The sequence below is a fragment of the Akanthomyces muscarius genome, assembly GCF_028009165.1.
Source record: "Akanthomyces muscarius strain Ve6 chromosome Unknown contig_16, whole genome shotgun sequence".
NCBI classification, from domain to species: domain Eukaryota; kingdom Fungi; phylum Ascomycota; class Sordariomycetes; order Hypocreales; family Cordycipitaceae; genus Akanthomyces; species Akanthomyces muscarius.
The window spans coordinates 825,254-840,102 of NW_026611617.1; the positions used below are offsets into that span (position 1 = coordinate 825,254).

Consider the following 14,849-nt stretch of genomic DNA (forward strand, 5'->3'; position numbering starts at 1 on the left):
ATCTATGCATTTCCAGAACCGTAGATGTTGAGTCTACAAGGCTCGCCCTGGTGTCTAGTTCTATCCCCGACATCAGTCCTCCCATGACAAGTTGAGTCCGAAATCAAAACGCCAAACAGAATATCGCAAGAAAACAATGTCTTCATCATCATGCAGGCGAGATCAGCTCAAATCTTCTTGCTGACCATCCAGGTCAGCAGGTCGACCTTTGTGACGACGGCCACCGGCTTGGCGAGCGTTTTGCTGTCGGCGCTCTTCTCCGTCACCACGGCAGCGCTGTTCCACTCGAAGAACTTGCTGAGGTATGTGAGGGACGTGTCCATTGTAATCTCGACGAATTTGCGCTTCGACGAGGCCGTGGCCGCCTGGCGCGGGTCCGTCACAATCTCGTCCATGCGGCCAAAGTCAAACATGACGTCCTTGACCTGCGTCTGCGGGGTGGCGCGGCCGCTGGAGATGTAGGAGAGCAGGTTGCCGAGCGTGACGACGCCGACGAGCTTGCCCGAGGCGGCGAGCACGGGCAGCTGGTCGAAGCCCTTGTCGCGCATCGTCTCGACGGCCTCGGCGCACTCGGCCGTCGCGGCGACCGAGGTGACGGGCTTGAGGCGCAGGGACGCAATGGTGGCGCCCTCGTAGGGGTCGCCCGACGTCGTGGTCTTGCCGTTGGGCGCGGTGACGGACGCCACCTCGATGCCGTTGACGGGCAGGAGGTTGTTGGCCGCGAGCCAGTCGTCGTCGGCAAACTTGGACAGGTAGCTGCGGATGCTGTCGGGGAGGACCACGACCACGACGTCGCCCTTTTTGAAGCCGTAGTCGCGGACGGCCTTGAGCATGGCGGCCATGGCGGAGCCGGAGCTGCCGCCGACGAGCAGGCCCTCCTCGGCGATGAGGCGGCGGGCGAGGAGGAAGGACTCCTCGTCGTCCGTCTTGTACCACTTGTCGACGAGCGGGCGGTCGAGCACCTCGGGGATAAAGTCGTAGCCGATGCCCTCGACCTTGTACGGCTGGTTGGCGTGCTCGTCGTTGAGGGCCTCGGGCAGGGCGAGGATGCTGCCGTGGGGGTCGGCGGCGATGACCTTGACGTCCTTGTTGTGCTTGCGGAGGCCGCGCGCGAGGCCGGTGATGGTGCCGCCGGTGCCGGCGCCGGCGACGATGGCGTCGACCCTGCCGCCCGTCTGCTCCCAGATTTCCTCGGCGGTGCCGAGCTCGTGCGCGCGCGGGTTGTCGACGTTGCCGTACTGGTCGAGGATGTGGGCGTTGGGGATCTCCTTTTCGAGGCGGCGCGCGACGCCAATGTGCGACTCGGGCGCGTCCCAGGCGGCCTGGGTCGGGGTGCGGATGATGGTGGCGCCGAGGGCGCGCAGGACCGAGACCTTTTCGGCCGACATCTTCTCGGGCATGGTGATGATGGTCTTGTAGCCCTTGATGGCGCCGACGAGGGCGAGGCCGATGCCGCTGCGACGGGGGTTGTTAGTATAAACCCAGAGAGTCAAGTGGCGCGGGAGGATGGACGTTCGACGTACGTGTTGCCAGAGGTGGGCTCAATCAGCGTGTCGCCGGGCTTGATGCGGCCGCTCTTCTCGGCCTCCTCGACCATGCGCAGGGCGATGCGGTCCTTGACGCTGCCGCCGGCGTTGAACAGCTCGGCCTTGACGTAGACCTCGCACTCGATGCCGAGCGACTGCGGCACCTTGTTGAGCCGCACCAGCGGGGTGTTGCCGATGAGCTCGGTGGCGGAGAGGACCGTGGCCGGTCTGCGGCCGACGTGGGGGACGGAGTCTGACATGGTGATGGTGTTGGGGTCGTTGCAGAGAAAACAAAGGACGAGGGGAAGAAACAAGAAGAAGAAAAAGAAAAGAAAAGAACAAGGTGACGATGGATGTATGTATTAAAAAAGTTATAGTCTGACAAGTGGCATGTGTAATAAACTGGCCACCCCGCCAGCCCAGCGCGGCAAACAGCTTTTTTTTCTCTGCCCTGCCCCACCATGCATGAAGCCCGTCCAGGCCACTTCGCCGCAACCAACGCCGGCGGTACCCGCTTCTGGCCCGCATGTCATCCGCCCCGTCCAAGTCGTCATGGCGCGGCCCGCGATCGTACTGACACGGACACCTGCCATTCAGTCTCTTGCACATCTTTCTGAAAATATTTATACACGGCCTCTCAACGCCGTCAATGTGTCCCCCGTCCGCCTTGCGCATCCGTGTTGGCCTCGCCGTCCTCTTGAACCACCTCCCGCGTCTTGCCCCATTTAAAGTCGTCCGAGTGCACCAGCGAGTACACGAGGATAATGATGTTCATAAATGGCGAAGTAAAAAAATGAAGAAAAAAGCCGACAAAGTACTGCACCCGCTCGAGGTTGTTGCGCGGGAGCCAGAAGCCGATGCAAAACGAGTACAGCTGCAGTCCGTGTTAGTCCTGTCGTCCTCCTACGCATCCGTCGCCACAGGAATGCAAACTTACATAGCGGACCCAGAGCAGCGACAGCAGCGCCAAAAACACGGAATTCTGGATGACCTCCCTCCCGTGCTTCACAAACAGCATAATCATCTCCGCGAGCGCCGCAATGATGAACGGCGTAATCGCCCACGTCAGCACCGCCACGACGCTCTGCAGCCGCTCCACCAGGATGATGCCCGGCCGGAAGATCATGACAAACTCGTTGGAGATGCTCCCCAGCGCCCACCGCTTGCGCTGCGACAGAAACACCCTCCAGCCCTGCGGCACAATCGTGTACGCCTTGGCGCGGAGCGCCTGCGCCGTCTGCTTCTTGGGGAACAGGCTGAAGATGATGGACGCGTGGATGCTGTCCTCGGAGTAGCTGCCCATGATGTGCTGCGTCATGACGTCGTTGGGCTTCGGGCAGTACCCGAAGCGCTGCCGCAGCACCGCGTCGCCAAACGTCGCCTCGTCGACGCGGATCAGCTGGCAGCAGCCCGGCAGGCAGTTGACCTTGCCCGTGATGCGCGACTGGAACATGCGCCGCAGCCCCTGCGTCTGCGAGTACTCGACGGACTGGTACAGCGACCAGAAGCCAAACCGGCGCGTGTCAAAGTCGACGCACACGTGCCCACACACACCCACCAGCTTGGGGTTGCGCCGAATCTCCCGCAGCATCTCCCAGACGCATAGACTGTCAAACACGGTGTCGGCGTCCATGCCCACCAGGTAGTCGACGGTGAAGAGGCCGCGCTGCACGAGCGCGCTGCCCAGGTGCGTAAAGAGCTCGTTGTTGAACATGGTGACGACGTTCTCCGACCGGAGCCGGTAGTGGTACAAAAAGGACCGCGCAAAGCACAGGCTGTCGCGCTTGCCCTGGTTGTACCTTTTGCCGACGAAAATGTACGGGACCCCGCGGTACGTGCCCGTCTGCACCTTGACGGGCATGAAGAGCCCGTCGCGCGCGCGGTAGCCGTTGGGGAAGATGCGGCACGGCCCGGGCTCCAGGATGTCCTCGAGCAGGTAGCGCTGCGTCGTCTTGGCCATGCCGGGCCCGCGCACGTTGCCGTCCACCACGATGAAGATGAGCTTGGGGTGGCTGTCGATCTTCTCCTGCTCGACCAGCGAGTCTAGCGACCGCGAGAGCTCGTCGGGCGTTTCGTTGTAGCACGGCAGCAGGAGAACCATCTTCTCGGGCTCCTCGGGGACGGTCTCCTTGCGCTTCCGGCACGCGCAAAACACCTTGTTCCAGATGCAGCTCCCGACGATGCAGACAATCATAAACGCCTGCATCACCGTGTTGGAGCTCAGCAGCACGATGAAGAGGTAGTAGACCTGCCAGAACCTCAACGCAGAGTAGATGAGCGCGCCGTTGATGATGCAGAGCCCCGTGATGAGACTCCATTTTTGCATGCAGAGTAGTGTTTTGGACATGCGCTTGAGCTCCTCGTCAGCGTCCCATCGCAGCTTGGCCTCTTCTTGCTGCACGGCGGAGCTGAAAGAAGTGTCCGACTCGGCACAGTGCGAATTCCACGAGCCGGTCGTCTGCGGCGTCCGAATCCCCGGTGGTAGAATTCCGTATATTTGGCGATTAATGGACTGCTCTGTTAGCCTCGTCGTTTGGTTTCCTGCTGTCCAGCACATACCGAAGCTCGAGACCCCGACTCCTCGGCCAGCACAGCCTGCTGAGGCGGACTCAGCTCCTGAATAATCTGCTCCTCTTCCGACCGCTGCGCCTCTTTGGACTCTTTTTGCATCGTGTTTTTGAGATGGTGAACCGGATTATGGATAGTGGTGGCAGGCCAAGACACGGCAGTTGGGTCGTCAAGGACGGCTCGGAACACGGCAGAGGCCGGTTTTATGAAGGCCCTACGGTTTACCCCCGTGCCGGGCATAGCACACCCGCTTGAGCGAAGTGTGCCAACACGATGCAATCAATTTTCGCACTCGTCTTTCTCCGTATCAGGGACGCCAAGCGGGAAAGTGAGTGACACTAGGGTCAGCCCTCGGGTTTCTATCTTTAACTGATCCGAGTCGCCGCAAACAGCAGCTTCATTCACCAATTATAACGAGAAACCCAGAATAACAACATCTTCACAGCGAGCTCGTGGCACGAGAGCCTGCCACAAATCGCCGCGCGAGCACGCCAACTCGCGGAGCCAGACAGCTTCCCCATGCTGCCGCATCGCCTCTGGAGGTGACTGCTTCGGCGTACCACCTCGTATCAGACGATCCTTGCCTGAATGCAACGGAATAAATCTCTGAATCCTACAGCTGTTCGGACATGTCTGCATCGGCAAATACATTGCAGGAGAGACAATGGTGCAGTTTCCTTAGCCTAACGGGCCGGGGGTGCAGCAGCGGCGGAAGAAGCAGCAAAAGCCTGCCTGCTATTCTTGGCGAACTGCAGAAGGCTATTCGCAGCTGCCACGTTTCAGTCACGAAGCATGCAGGGCGCTCCATTGGCCACGCTGGCAGCGTCGACGGGGTAATGTCGTGTCGGTCGTGCAACGCGGCATGCGAGCCGCATGCCGCCGTGCAACGCCAGAACCCTGGCCCTGACCCTGGCAAGGAGGGGCGGATGCGGTGCTGCCGCAGGTGGCTTTACAGATGAAATTAGTGCTATGGATAAGTCTATTTCCATGCATCTTCACGGTGGTCGGTGCGAGCGTTGCGGTACCCCAAAGCAGCAGTGTATACGAGAGGCGAGCATAAGGAGTGTGTTGACGGGCTATTCATGGCGACTATTCCCAGGGACCCCGAATCACATGACTGCAACAATTCACGATTCAAGCACTGCTCCTCAGAATTGCAGCTAGTTGCAGCGACCAAAGCCGCTCTGGCACCCAGCGCCACAATGCGTAGACGAATCGCCGCTGTCGCTGGTCAGCATCACTTTTCCCGCCGGTGTCTCAGCAACCACCACTTACCAGAAGCCATTCTCGGAGCAGCACGTCTTGCTGCCAAAGCTGCGGCACGTGGCTGAAAGCTTGGCCCCGCAGAGCCCATTCGTCGTGTCGCCGACGCCGGGCGGCACATTGTTGCACGTACCAAAGTCGACATCGCAGCCTGTGCCGCAGTGGCCGTCGTCCGAGCCACTGCATCACGCCCGCCCTGTTAGCATCTTTATTTCCTTCTCGTACCTGCGGCGTTTCTTTCACAAGTTGAGATGGTGCTTACCAGAATCCGTAAAATGAGCAGCAGTCGCCAAAGGCCGAGCCCTGGCACGTGTACCCCGTGCTGCCACCGCAGCGCTGGTCTGGCGAGATGCGGTCGGTGGTCGTGGGACCCGTGTACGACGTCGTAGGAGACGGTGTCAGCGACTGCCTTGTCGAGGTAGGCACGCTGGGCCCGTTGGGCGTGTCTCGGTACCAGTTTTCCCGTGGGTCGCCCAGACACTCGCCGACGGTGGTGAGTCTATATCCGCGCTGGCGCGAGAGCTCAATCATGTAGGCCGTGAGCGTGGCGACCGTCTGGTAGTGCACATCGTGTGCGAGCGTAATGTAGCTATTCTCTGACGGATCCCTCGACAGGGCGCGCTCGAAGCGCTCTTTGGAGAGGTGTATGTTTTCCGGCGCGTCGTTGAGGTAGTCCTTGGTGTCAATGTTGTTGGTGACAATGTGGTAGCCCAGCGTCCTGAGCAGGTCGGTGCAGCCCGTGTTGGCGCTGCACTCGAGGTACGGCGGGCGCATGTACACGGGGATCCAGCCAAATATGTTGCGAAATGCCATTTCGTTGTAGATCATCTCCGAGTACTGGATCGTCTTGTTGACCTTGTCCAGGCTGCGGTGCGTCCAGGTGTGGCTGGCGAGGTGGTGGCCGTCGGCGTGCATGCGACGGAGCACGTCGGCCCAGGGACGGGAAGGGTCGTCCATCGGGCCCTTGTTTCGGTTGTTGCCGGCGATGAAAAAAGTGGCCTTGACGTTGTAAGATTTGAGAATGTCGAGGATCTGCGACGTGTAGATGTCAGGGCCGTCGTCAAAGGTGAGCGCCATGAGGCCGAGATCTCTGCAAGTAGTGATGATTGTTCCTGGACATTTAGCATTCGAAACAAGCAAAAATCTTTTTAAACTCACCATACGGTACAGAGCCAATTTGCTCGCGTGGGACATCTTCTGTAGACGGCCCAGATGGCCCTTTGCTGCAGCTGGTCAGTAACAAGTCAACATTTCCAACGGCTCACCTACAATGTATCGCAAGAGTCGCTGTATTCGAGCTGGCACTGTGAGCCACCACAGTATTCACGAGTTTTTCCGCACCAACCACCCTCAGAGCAGCACAGTCCCGGAGCGCAGGATCCCACGCCGGCGCCGCACTCCTGGCGCTTGTGTAGGGTATTGATGCCCGCGACGCTGGGCAGCGACGCGTGCGCGACGACCACGGCGCTCAGGGCTGAGAAGATCGCGAAGGAGAATCTCATGATGAAAAAAGTCTTGGTTCAATGCAGGCCTACTGTTTTGCTCTCGCTTTCTGATAGCAGTGCAAGTTGGTGAGAACTACGACCATCTCGTGCGAACCCAGCTTTCCTACCACTTCAATGTTACCCAACTCTTTATAGTCCAACTTTCAGCTTCAGTCAAGTCTGCATGTTGAAATCATCAGGACTCCATGATTCAAGACATTCCATTTCAGGTGTGGCTGTGAGAATACGACCCAAGATGATATCTGCATCTGTCGACAGCGAATCTCAGCCTTGGCCAATATCGGCATGGATTATACGCGATGCAGATCGAGGGGCCTTAATACGAAGATGCGGGTATCCGAAACATGCACTGATGCGTGCATATTATTACCGGTCGCGACTCTATGCCGGGTGTAGCACGGCATGGCCCTTGCGCGCAGCCTCTCGTATATAGTTTTCTCCGCAGGGACGGGCATGTCGGCGCAGGTACTGCATATACACGGCATCTCTCAAACTTGACGAGGCTTCACAGCGGCGAATGCGCTGGTCGAAGATTCCCCTCTAATATCATGATCTGGCTGGTGCCCTCCCGATGGTCATGTTCAAATAAATTGCTATGCCTGGACCTCGTGGACAGCTAGACAATGTTCCAATGGTATTGGATCCTTCCAGTAATTGCTCAAAGGCCAAGGACGACCAAGTCAGCGCAGCCCCGGGAAAAGAACAATATGCAGACTCCCACGACAACCAATGAATGTGCAGGGAAGACCGGTGCTGAGGTTGTCCTCGCACGCAACTACTACGACCAGACGCCACCGGGAGAAATCGTCGACTCCGAAGACGAGGTCCAGATTCTTGAGCCCATCTGGCCCGACCAAGAACCGGTTGTCGCCGTGATTGGCGTCGGCTACGTCGGCGAGCACCTCGTCCGTGCCTTCTCCAGCTACTTCCGCATCATTGGTTTCGACATCTCTGCAGCACGCATCCAGAACCTCACTCTCAACAACAGCATCACGGGCACCGTCTTCACCAACAAGAGCAGCGACATTGCCCCCGCCACACACTTTCTCATCTCGGTGCCGACCCTCCTCCTGCCCAACCACCAAGTTGACTCATCCGCCCTGCGCCAGGCCATCGCCCTCGTCGCGCAGCACGCCCGCCCGGGCAGCACCGTCGTCATCGAGAGTTCCGTCGCCGTTGGCATGACGCGCGCGCTGCTCGGGCCGCTGGCCGCGGAGAGGAGCTTCCACGTCGGCATGTCCCCGGAGCGCGTCGACCCGGGCCGGACCGTACCGCCCGCCCGCGCCATACCCAAAGTCATCTCCGGGCTGGACGACGTGGTGCCCGGCTCGAGCGACGCGATTGCGAAGCTCTACGAGGCGGCGTTTGACAGCGTGGTAAGGGTCTCGCGGCCCGAGGTCGCAGAGATGATGAAGCTGTACGAAAACTGCCAGCGCATGGTGTGCATCGCGTACGCCAACGAGATGGCGGATGCCTGCCGCGGCCACGGCATCGACCCGTTTGAGCTGTGCCGCGCGGCGGCGACGAAGCCCTTTGGCTACATGCCATTTGCCCCTGGTATCGGCGTCGGCGGGCACTGTATCCCGGTGAATCCGTTCTATCTGCTGTCCAACAGCGAGTTCCCGCTGCTGCAGAGCGCCGCGGAAAATATGCGCGCGCGGCCGGGCGTCCTGGCGCAGCGCATCGTTGCAAGGCTGGACACGCAGCGTGGCGGCAGCGGTCGTCACAGGGTTTTGGTCGCGGGGATAGGCTTCAAGCCGGGGCAGTCGCATCTGGCCAACTCGCCGAGCCTCGAGCTGGCCAAGAGCCTTGTCCTCTCGGGCAGGGTCGATGTAGCGTGGGCAGACCCGTTGGTGGCGCAGGAAGCGGTGCCGCAGATACAGCGGCTCGCGGAGGGGGATTGGTCGGTGGGCTTCCTGCAGGACAACTTTGACCATGTAGTTGCCGCGATGCGTCAAACGGGTCTGAAATTTGGCGTTTTAAAGAGCTTGTCGCCAGATATGGTTGAGTGGTGGTTTGATTAGCTGGCCGCCGAATGTGGTGTAGACAAAAGACGAGGGATTGGGCTTAAGTTGAAATATGCACGCCTATGATCCTAGTTGATCGCTCATAATACAGCATGTTATTCCAGTGTTTGACAGTCTTGCTCCTGACCTAGCTCTTGACTTTTAGGATGCACTTTCCTTTCCACTTTTATCCTGGGTACCTCCAAGTACACCGCTTCCTTCGACAGCGCCTCTCCATAAGGCTACTGCATCATTTACGAGTCAGCAAAACCGTCGATGCTGCTAAGCTTGCCAAGTTGTTACGCTGTCAACATTTGTATTCTGCTTCTCGAGATCACAACTACTGAACATTCATCCTCGGACCAATGCACGACCAAACCAGCAGAGCCTAAAAGAACGCACATATATTAAAGGAAGTCGAAATCTCCTACGACATCCAAACTGTGTTACAACAACTGCTCGCCTTACACAGTGGGCGCAGGCATGATATCTGCACCGCGTGACAAGCGTGCCACGACCGCGTCAATGGAGGCTACCGCGATGGACCTGCAACCTCTTGACAGTATCCCAACAGGTCTTACCGGCCCCAACGCACGGCATAATCAAGACGCAATGAACTTGACCATGGAGCATCGGGTTAAATGGCTCGAGAATCAGCTGAACTTCGTCCTCCCTGTCCGGTTTGGCGCCGTTGAGCAAGTTCACGCCCTCGAATCCAAGTTGCACGACATGACGGAGCGTGTTGCCAAAATGGAGAAGCACCTATGCCGCTGTGCTGATGCGGCTTCCCAGGAGCCGATGACCCCAGAAAGCATGGACAGGGAGCTCGGCGCCGAGACCGTGCGGACCAGCGAGCCAGTCAAAGAGGATGAGGGCGGCATGGCATGATGGAAGACAGATGACGGAACGGCGAGCAGCAGCTGGTTGAGACGCTTGGGAATAGAGACAGAGATACAATCTTTGGGGCTTGAGGGAAACGTCGAAGCAGCCGTTTTTCGGACGATAAAGCTGCGATCACAGTGACGGGGCGGGCAGAGCTGCGGATAAACCTGTAGGAACATAGGGGACATAGACTGTCATAGGGGAACGACGTTGATAAAAAACTGTGCTATCATCTGCTCGTTGACACCAGCACCGTGGTTAGCAGTTGAACATTTGACAGCAAGTGCGACTTGTTCCATGGAAAAGGCCATCTGCATATGTGACGGCGGAAAACACAAGCCACAAGATCAAGAAAGAGAATCACACAAAGGGAGATGTTTTATAAATATTAAATTTCGGACAGTCAATGCCATTGGTGCTGATGGGCGGCATTCTTTCAATCTTTGTGTGTAATTTTGTGCTTCAGTCTGTGAGCGGGCTCTGTTACTGGACCGCGACTTTGACGAACTGGTGGATGGTCTTGACGATTTTGCACATTCACAGTGGCTTTTTTACGTCAACAGCGCGCTCAAAAGTGGTCATTTCAGGGTCTGTTTTTATTGGCATGGGCTTGTTGTCATTTCAGCAAACATACGGGCGACGACCGTGCGAGCGGCACCTGCGCGTACAATCGAGCGTACAACAGCGGATGCAACCATTTACTGGCCCCATGATGGTTATTTGCACGTCATATGCAAGCGTAGAATGATTCGTCTGGTGTTGCGTAAGAAACAGTAGCCACAGTGGCTGACAGCATACTTATGCATACTTTCCTCGGGCACTTGCGGCGGGGTTTGTAGGACTCAAAGCCAATCTCGACACTAGTTAGGGGTCCAAGTCAAAACGGACGGACAACATCCACGCGACTACGCTGTGAATCAAAACCTGGCAGGTGACACAGGGCTTTGTTGTAGGACGAGACAGGTGATGGGTATCACGGAAACGCTGAATGATGGACTCGGGCAGGTACAGAAGTGGCGCGTGAGAGACAGCCCAGATGTGCAAGATTCGACGCTACCGAGAATGGGAGGGTCCTGGGGAAACGAGACTGGAGAACTGGAGTTTGCAGATCGCGAGGAGCCGTGCCGGTGGGACGTGACGCCAAATTGACACTTGACAAGGCGTGGGGAAGCTAGGCAAGCCAGGGTTTCACTATTATTATCCGAGTATGGGGGCGCTGACAGGGACTTGCGTATAGAATGTCTCTGTTCTAGTCGGCGCTACTCCAAGTCCTGTCGAAAGTCGTCAGCCGTGCCGTGCTTCGTTTACAGGTAGTGTTGAAGAGTATCATGGGATCGACCGAGATGAAGTCTGAACGAATACGAACGTGCATCAGGGGCACTGCCGATGGAGGGAGGGGGGAGCCAGCCACACTTTGCTCCTGGGTTCGTCGAGGGAGATCAAGTGTGTGTCGGGTTGCAGCGGTGGCGCGTCGGCGTCGAGCCGTGATTGGACGGGTGGTGGTACGATGGGAGCTGGGTGGTGTGACTGCATGGTGGAAGTTGCATGGAATATCTGGGGAGGCGAGGTCGAGTAAACGGGCAACATGATGAGGAGAGGATGAGATTGGGCGACGGGGGAAATGAGAGATGGGATGGACAGGGCATTGTTTACTGTAATAAAAAGCGGATGATGAGCGCTGAAGATTCTTGCAAGACCCTGACGGGAGGACCCTGAGCGGGGAAGAGTGCCTGAGTTTTAGCGGCTGCGGTCCCCTAACCGAAGAGGTCACCCGCTGTAGGTTGCGGAGCAGAGACAGCATGGCGTGAGGACATTACATGGTGCGAAGCCTAGCTTGGCTACCGTCACATTGAAAAATAAAAAATGAAAAAAATTGTAGCTACGCTTAAAGATGCCAAAAGTCAACTTGAGTAGCGGTGGAAAAAAAACTTCCAACAACGTTGCGTTCAAAACGACGCAGCTATACTCGGCTGGGCTAGGACATGCGCTGCTAATGCGGAAGCAGAAAGCGCCGCGTGAATAAGACCGGCGAGCGCCGAGGACTAATTTTTTTCCTGACAGCACAGACGCAGGGAGAGAATTGAAAAATCTACATTGGGAAACAGGGCCGCTCTGGCAAATGATGGTGCTTATGCTTGATGGCGGCGTGTCTTGGCCTACGACATGTGAGGCGGGTTTGCAGTGACATGCCCCCGGACACCTTGTTGTACCTAGGTATTAACGTTTAACTTATTAGTTGGTAAATCCACTGTCATTCCGTGACGGTTGAGTGCCCTGATTTGGCGGGCTGCGTAGGTACCTAGGTACGCATCCATCTGCAGCCAATGACGGCTCTCGCCAGCGCCTCCACCGTGGCTGCGCCGCCTGTCCGCCGGTGCTAATTGGGCGAAGCGTGTCAGTCAACCAAAGTAAACCAACACTAGCAACACCAAGGAGCCGGAGTCAGGCACAAACAGGGTCCGGCCACGCCCTCTCTCAATCACCATCCCACTCTCTCCAAGTTTGCCTTGCAATACCTCCGCCACACCCCATCTCATGTGCCGCGATGGATCCGCTAGCATGACGGCCCGGTGAGCTCATCAGCGCCACTGACCCCTGCGCCGCCGTGATGTGTCTCTGCAACCCGGGCCACTCCTCACATTGCCTGGGCTTTGTGCGGACCAGCACTAGTGATGCAGCTTAGACATGTGTTGGATCTATATATGAAGGCGCGACCCCCGACCCGCCGGCGCAAGTCTTGCGTTGTTTCGATCCCTTTGATGCTTTCTGCCTGAGCGCCCGCGTTTGATTCGATTCTGCCCGCCTCAGCGACAGCACTCTAATCCTACCTCTTTCCCCCGCGATCCAAGACCCGAGACAAATCACGTCGCCGACAACATGGGAAACAATCCTAGCTCGCCCCTCGCGCACTGCCTAAACGACGTCTGCGCAGGCCGCGGCAACTGCGTCGCCTTCCCCAAGGAGTTCCTCTACCAGGCCAACTGGGTAAAGCCCTACAACCTCGACATCCCCGTCAACCCGGCCGCCGTCTTCCGCCCCGACAACGCGGCCGACGTCGCCGCGGCCGTCAAGTGCGCCGGCCAGAGCAATGTCCATGTCCAGGCCAAATCCGGCGGCCATTCCTACGCGTGAGCCACCATCTCTGGCAGAAATCAAACCGCGGTGGAAGAAAGACTAACAGATGCCGCAGCAACTTTGGACTCGGCGGTGGCGATGGAGGTCTTATGATTGACCTCCAGCACCTCAACAACTTTTCCATGAACACCGACAACTGGCAGGCCACCTTTGGCTCCGGCTTTCTCCTCGGCGACCTCGACAAGCAGCTCCATGCCAACGGCAAGCGCGCCATGGCCCACGGAACCTGTCCCGGCGTCGGCATCGGCGGCCACGCCACCATTGTACGTCCATACTGACTGCCTTTTTTTACGCCTGTCTGACTGAACCTCTAGGGCGGCATCGGCCCCTCGTCGCGCATGTGGGGGACCGCCCTCGACCACGTCCTCGAAGTCGAAGTCGTCACCGCCGACGGCAAGATCCAGCGCGCATCCAAGACGCAAAACGCCGACCTCTTCTGGGGCCTGCAGGGCGCCGGCGCCAGCTTCGGCATCATCACCGAGTTTGTCGTGCGCACCGAGCCGGAACCCGGCAGCGTCGTCGAGTACACATACAGCCTGAGCTTCGGCAAGCAGGCCGACATGGCGCCCGTGTACAAAAAGTGGCAGGACCTCGTGGGCGACCCCAACCTCGACCGCCGCTTCACCTCGCTCTTCATCGCCGAGCCGCTGGGCGTGCTCATCACGGGCACCTTTTACGGCACCCTCGACGAGTACAAGGCCTCGGGCATTCCCGACAAGCTGCCCGCGTCGCCGGCCAATATTACGGTTATGGACTGGCTGGGCAGTCTGGCGCACATTGCGGAAAAGACGGGCCTGTACCTCTCCAACGTGTCGACCAAGTTTGTCAGCCGCTCGCTGGCGCTGCGCGAGGAGGACCTACTGAGCGAGCAGTCTATCGACAATCTTTTCAACTACATGGGGAGCGCCGATGCTGACACGCCCCTGTGGTTTGTCATTTTCGACAACGAGGGCGGCGCGATCGCGGATGTGCCCGACAACTCGACGGCCTACCCGCATCGCGACAAGATTATCCTCTACCAGTCCTACTCGGTCGGCCTCTTGGGCGTGTCGGACAAGATGGTTAATTTTGTCGATGGCATCCAGGACCTGGTGCAAAAGGGCGCGCCCAATGCGCACACCACCTATGCGGGCTACATCAATGCAAACTTGGATCGCAACGCTGCGCAAAAGTTTTACTGGGGCGAGAAGCTACCCCAGCTGCAGCAGCTCAAGAAGAAGTTTGACCCGACCAGTCTGTTCCGCAACCCGCAGAGCATTGATCCCGCCGAGTAGACACATGGTACTGGTGCTGCTTAGGTTGTTGCTGCTAATGAGATGATGTCATGACGGAATGAGTAGTGATGGATTCCTAGAGTATTCACACGTGACACGCGTTGTGTATCGTAGCTAAAACATGTACATATAGTACCAATAAAGGCCCGCTGTACAAGATTTCCGTTGTAAATACGTTGTTGTTCCTGGTGCGTACAGCAGCCTGGTAGTCGCCCACCACCAATGGTCGATGACTACGCCGCTTCCTAAATCATCATCTAGTCTCCCAAAGCATCAACGCATCATCCACAGCCACTCTCCATCCCGGACGTGATTATTTCCCACTCGACACGACGCCCGTCAGCACGTTCTCCTAGACTAGCACTAAAATACACAGCCCTAGCTCCTGCGAAGCGTCCACTACCAATCATCAGTCGGACGGACACCGAGTGGGCCCCCGTCTCGGTCCCGAGCGGACGTCTTACCGGCCCCCATATTTTTTTCTCAGCCTTATAAGGAACACATCTCCAGAGACGCGCTTGAAAGCTGACGAAGGTGCATGCGTCACCTGCGGAATCGGTTTATTCGCAGTCCCCGAGAGCACTTTTTCACAACTTCAAAGATATCCCAGGCTGCCATTTTTTGTATGCTTCTCCTGCTATAAATACCGCACGTCGGCGCCATTCACAATGGCACACATCATGACTCTAC

At 57.8% G+C, this 14,849-nt stretch overlaps 7 protein-coding genes across 7 annotated transcripts; 4 read left to right on the plus strand and 3 right to left on the minus strand.

The window, feature by feature from the left end:
* Positions 1–167: 167 nt before the first annotated feature.
* On the minus strand, positions 168–1,786 carry LMH87_008325 (uncharacterized protein; the record flags this gene model as incomplete). The annotated part of the gene is made up of 2 exons (XM_056197082.1): positions 168–1,455; positions 1,524–1,786. The coding sequence occupies 2 exons, from the start codon at positions 1,784–1,786 to the stop codon at positions 168–170; spliced, it is 1,551 nt and encodes a 516-aa protein (XP_056057422.1).
* Positions 1,787–2,172: 386 nt separating this feature from the next.
* On the minus strand, positions 2,173–4,196 carry LMH87_008326 (uncharacterized protein; the record flags this gene model as incomplete). Its single annotated transcript, XM_056197093.1, has 3 exons — positions 2,173–2,400; positions 2,464–4,038; positions 4,086–4,196. The coding sequence occupies 3 exons, from the start codon at positions 4,194–4,196 to the stop codon at positions 2,173–2,175; spliced, it is 1,914 nt and encodes a 637-aa protein (XP_056057423.1).
* A 171-nt stretch (positions 4,197–4,367) lies between these two features.
* LMH87_008327 (uncharacterized protein) lies at positions 4,368–4,704 on the plus strand (the record flags this gene model as incomplete). The annotated part of the gene is made up of 2 exons (XM_056197104.1): positions 4,368–4,422; positions 4,487–4,704. The coding sequence occupies 2 exons, from the start codon at positions 4,368–4,370 to the stop codon at positions 4,702–4,704; spliced, it is 273 nt and encodes a 90-aa protein (XP_056057424.1).
* A 550-nt stretch (positions 4,705–5,254) lies between these two features.
* Positions 5,255–6,859, minus strand: LMH87_008328 (uncharacterized protein; the record flags this gene model as incomplete). Its single annotated transcript, XM_056197115.1, has 5 exons — positions 5,255–5,315; positions 5,370–5,537; positions 5,620–6,469; positions 6,516–6,580; positions 6,627–6,859. The coding sequence occupies 5 exons, from the start codon at positions 6,857–6,859 to the stop codon at positions 5,255–5,257; spliced, it is 1,377 nt and encodes a 458-aa protein (XP_056057425.1).
* A 626-nt stretch (positions 6,860–7,485) lies between these two features.
* Positions 7,486–8,886, plus strand: LMH87_008329 (uncharacterized protein; the record flags this gene model as incomplete). The annotated part of the gene is made up of 1 exon (XM_056197126.1): positions 7,486–8,886. One exon carries the CDS (start codon positions 7,486–7,488, stop codon positions 8,884–8,886), a length of 1,401 nt encoding a protein of 466 aa, XP_056057426.1.
* A 465-nt stretch (positions 8,887–9,351) lies between these two features.
* On the plus strand, positions 9,352–9,756 carry LMH87_008330 (uncharacterized protein; the record flags this gene model as incomplete). Its single annotated transcript, XM_056197138.1, has 1 exon — positions 9,352–9,756. The coding sequence occupies one exon, from the start codon at positions 9,352–9,354 to the stop codon at positions 9,754–9,756; it is 405 nt and encodes a 134-aa protein (XP_056057427.1).
* Positions 9,757–12,627: 2,871 nt separating this feature from the next.
* Positions 12,628–14,159, plus strand: LMH87_008331 (uncharacterized protein; the record flags this gene model as incomplete). The annotated part of the gene is made up of 3 exons (XM_056197149.1): positions 12,628–12,878; positions 12,941–13,148; positions 13,200–14,159. The coding sequence occupies 3 exons, from the start codon at positions 12,628–12,630 to the stop codon at positions 14,157–14,159; spliced, it is 1,419 nt and encodes a 472-aa protein (XP_056057428.1).
* Positions 14,160–14,849: the final 690 nt, after the last annotated feature.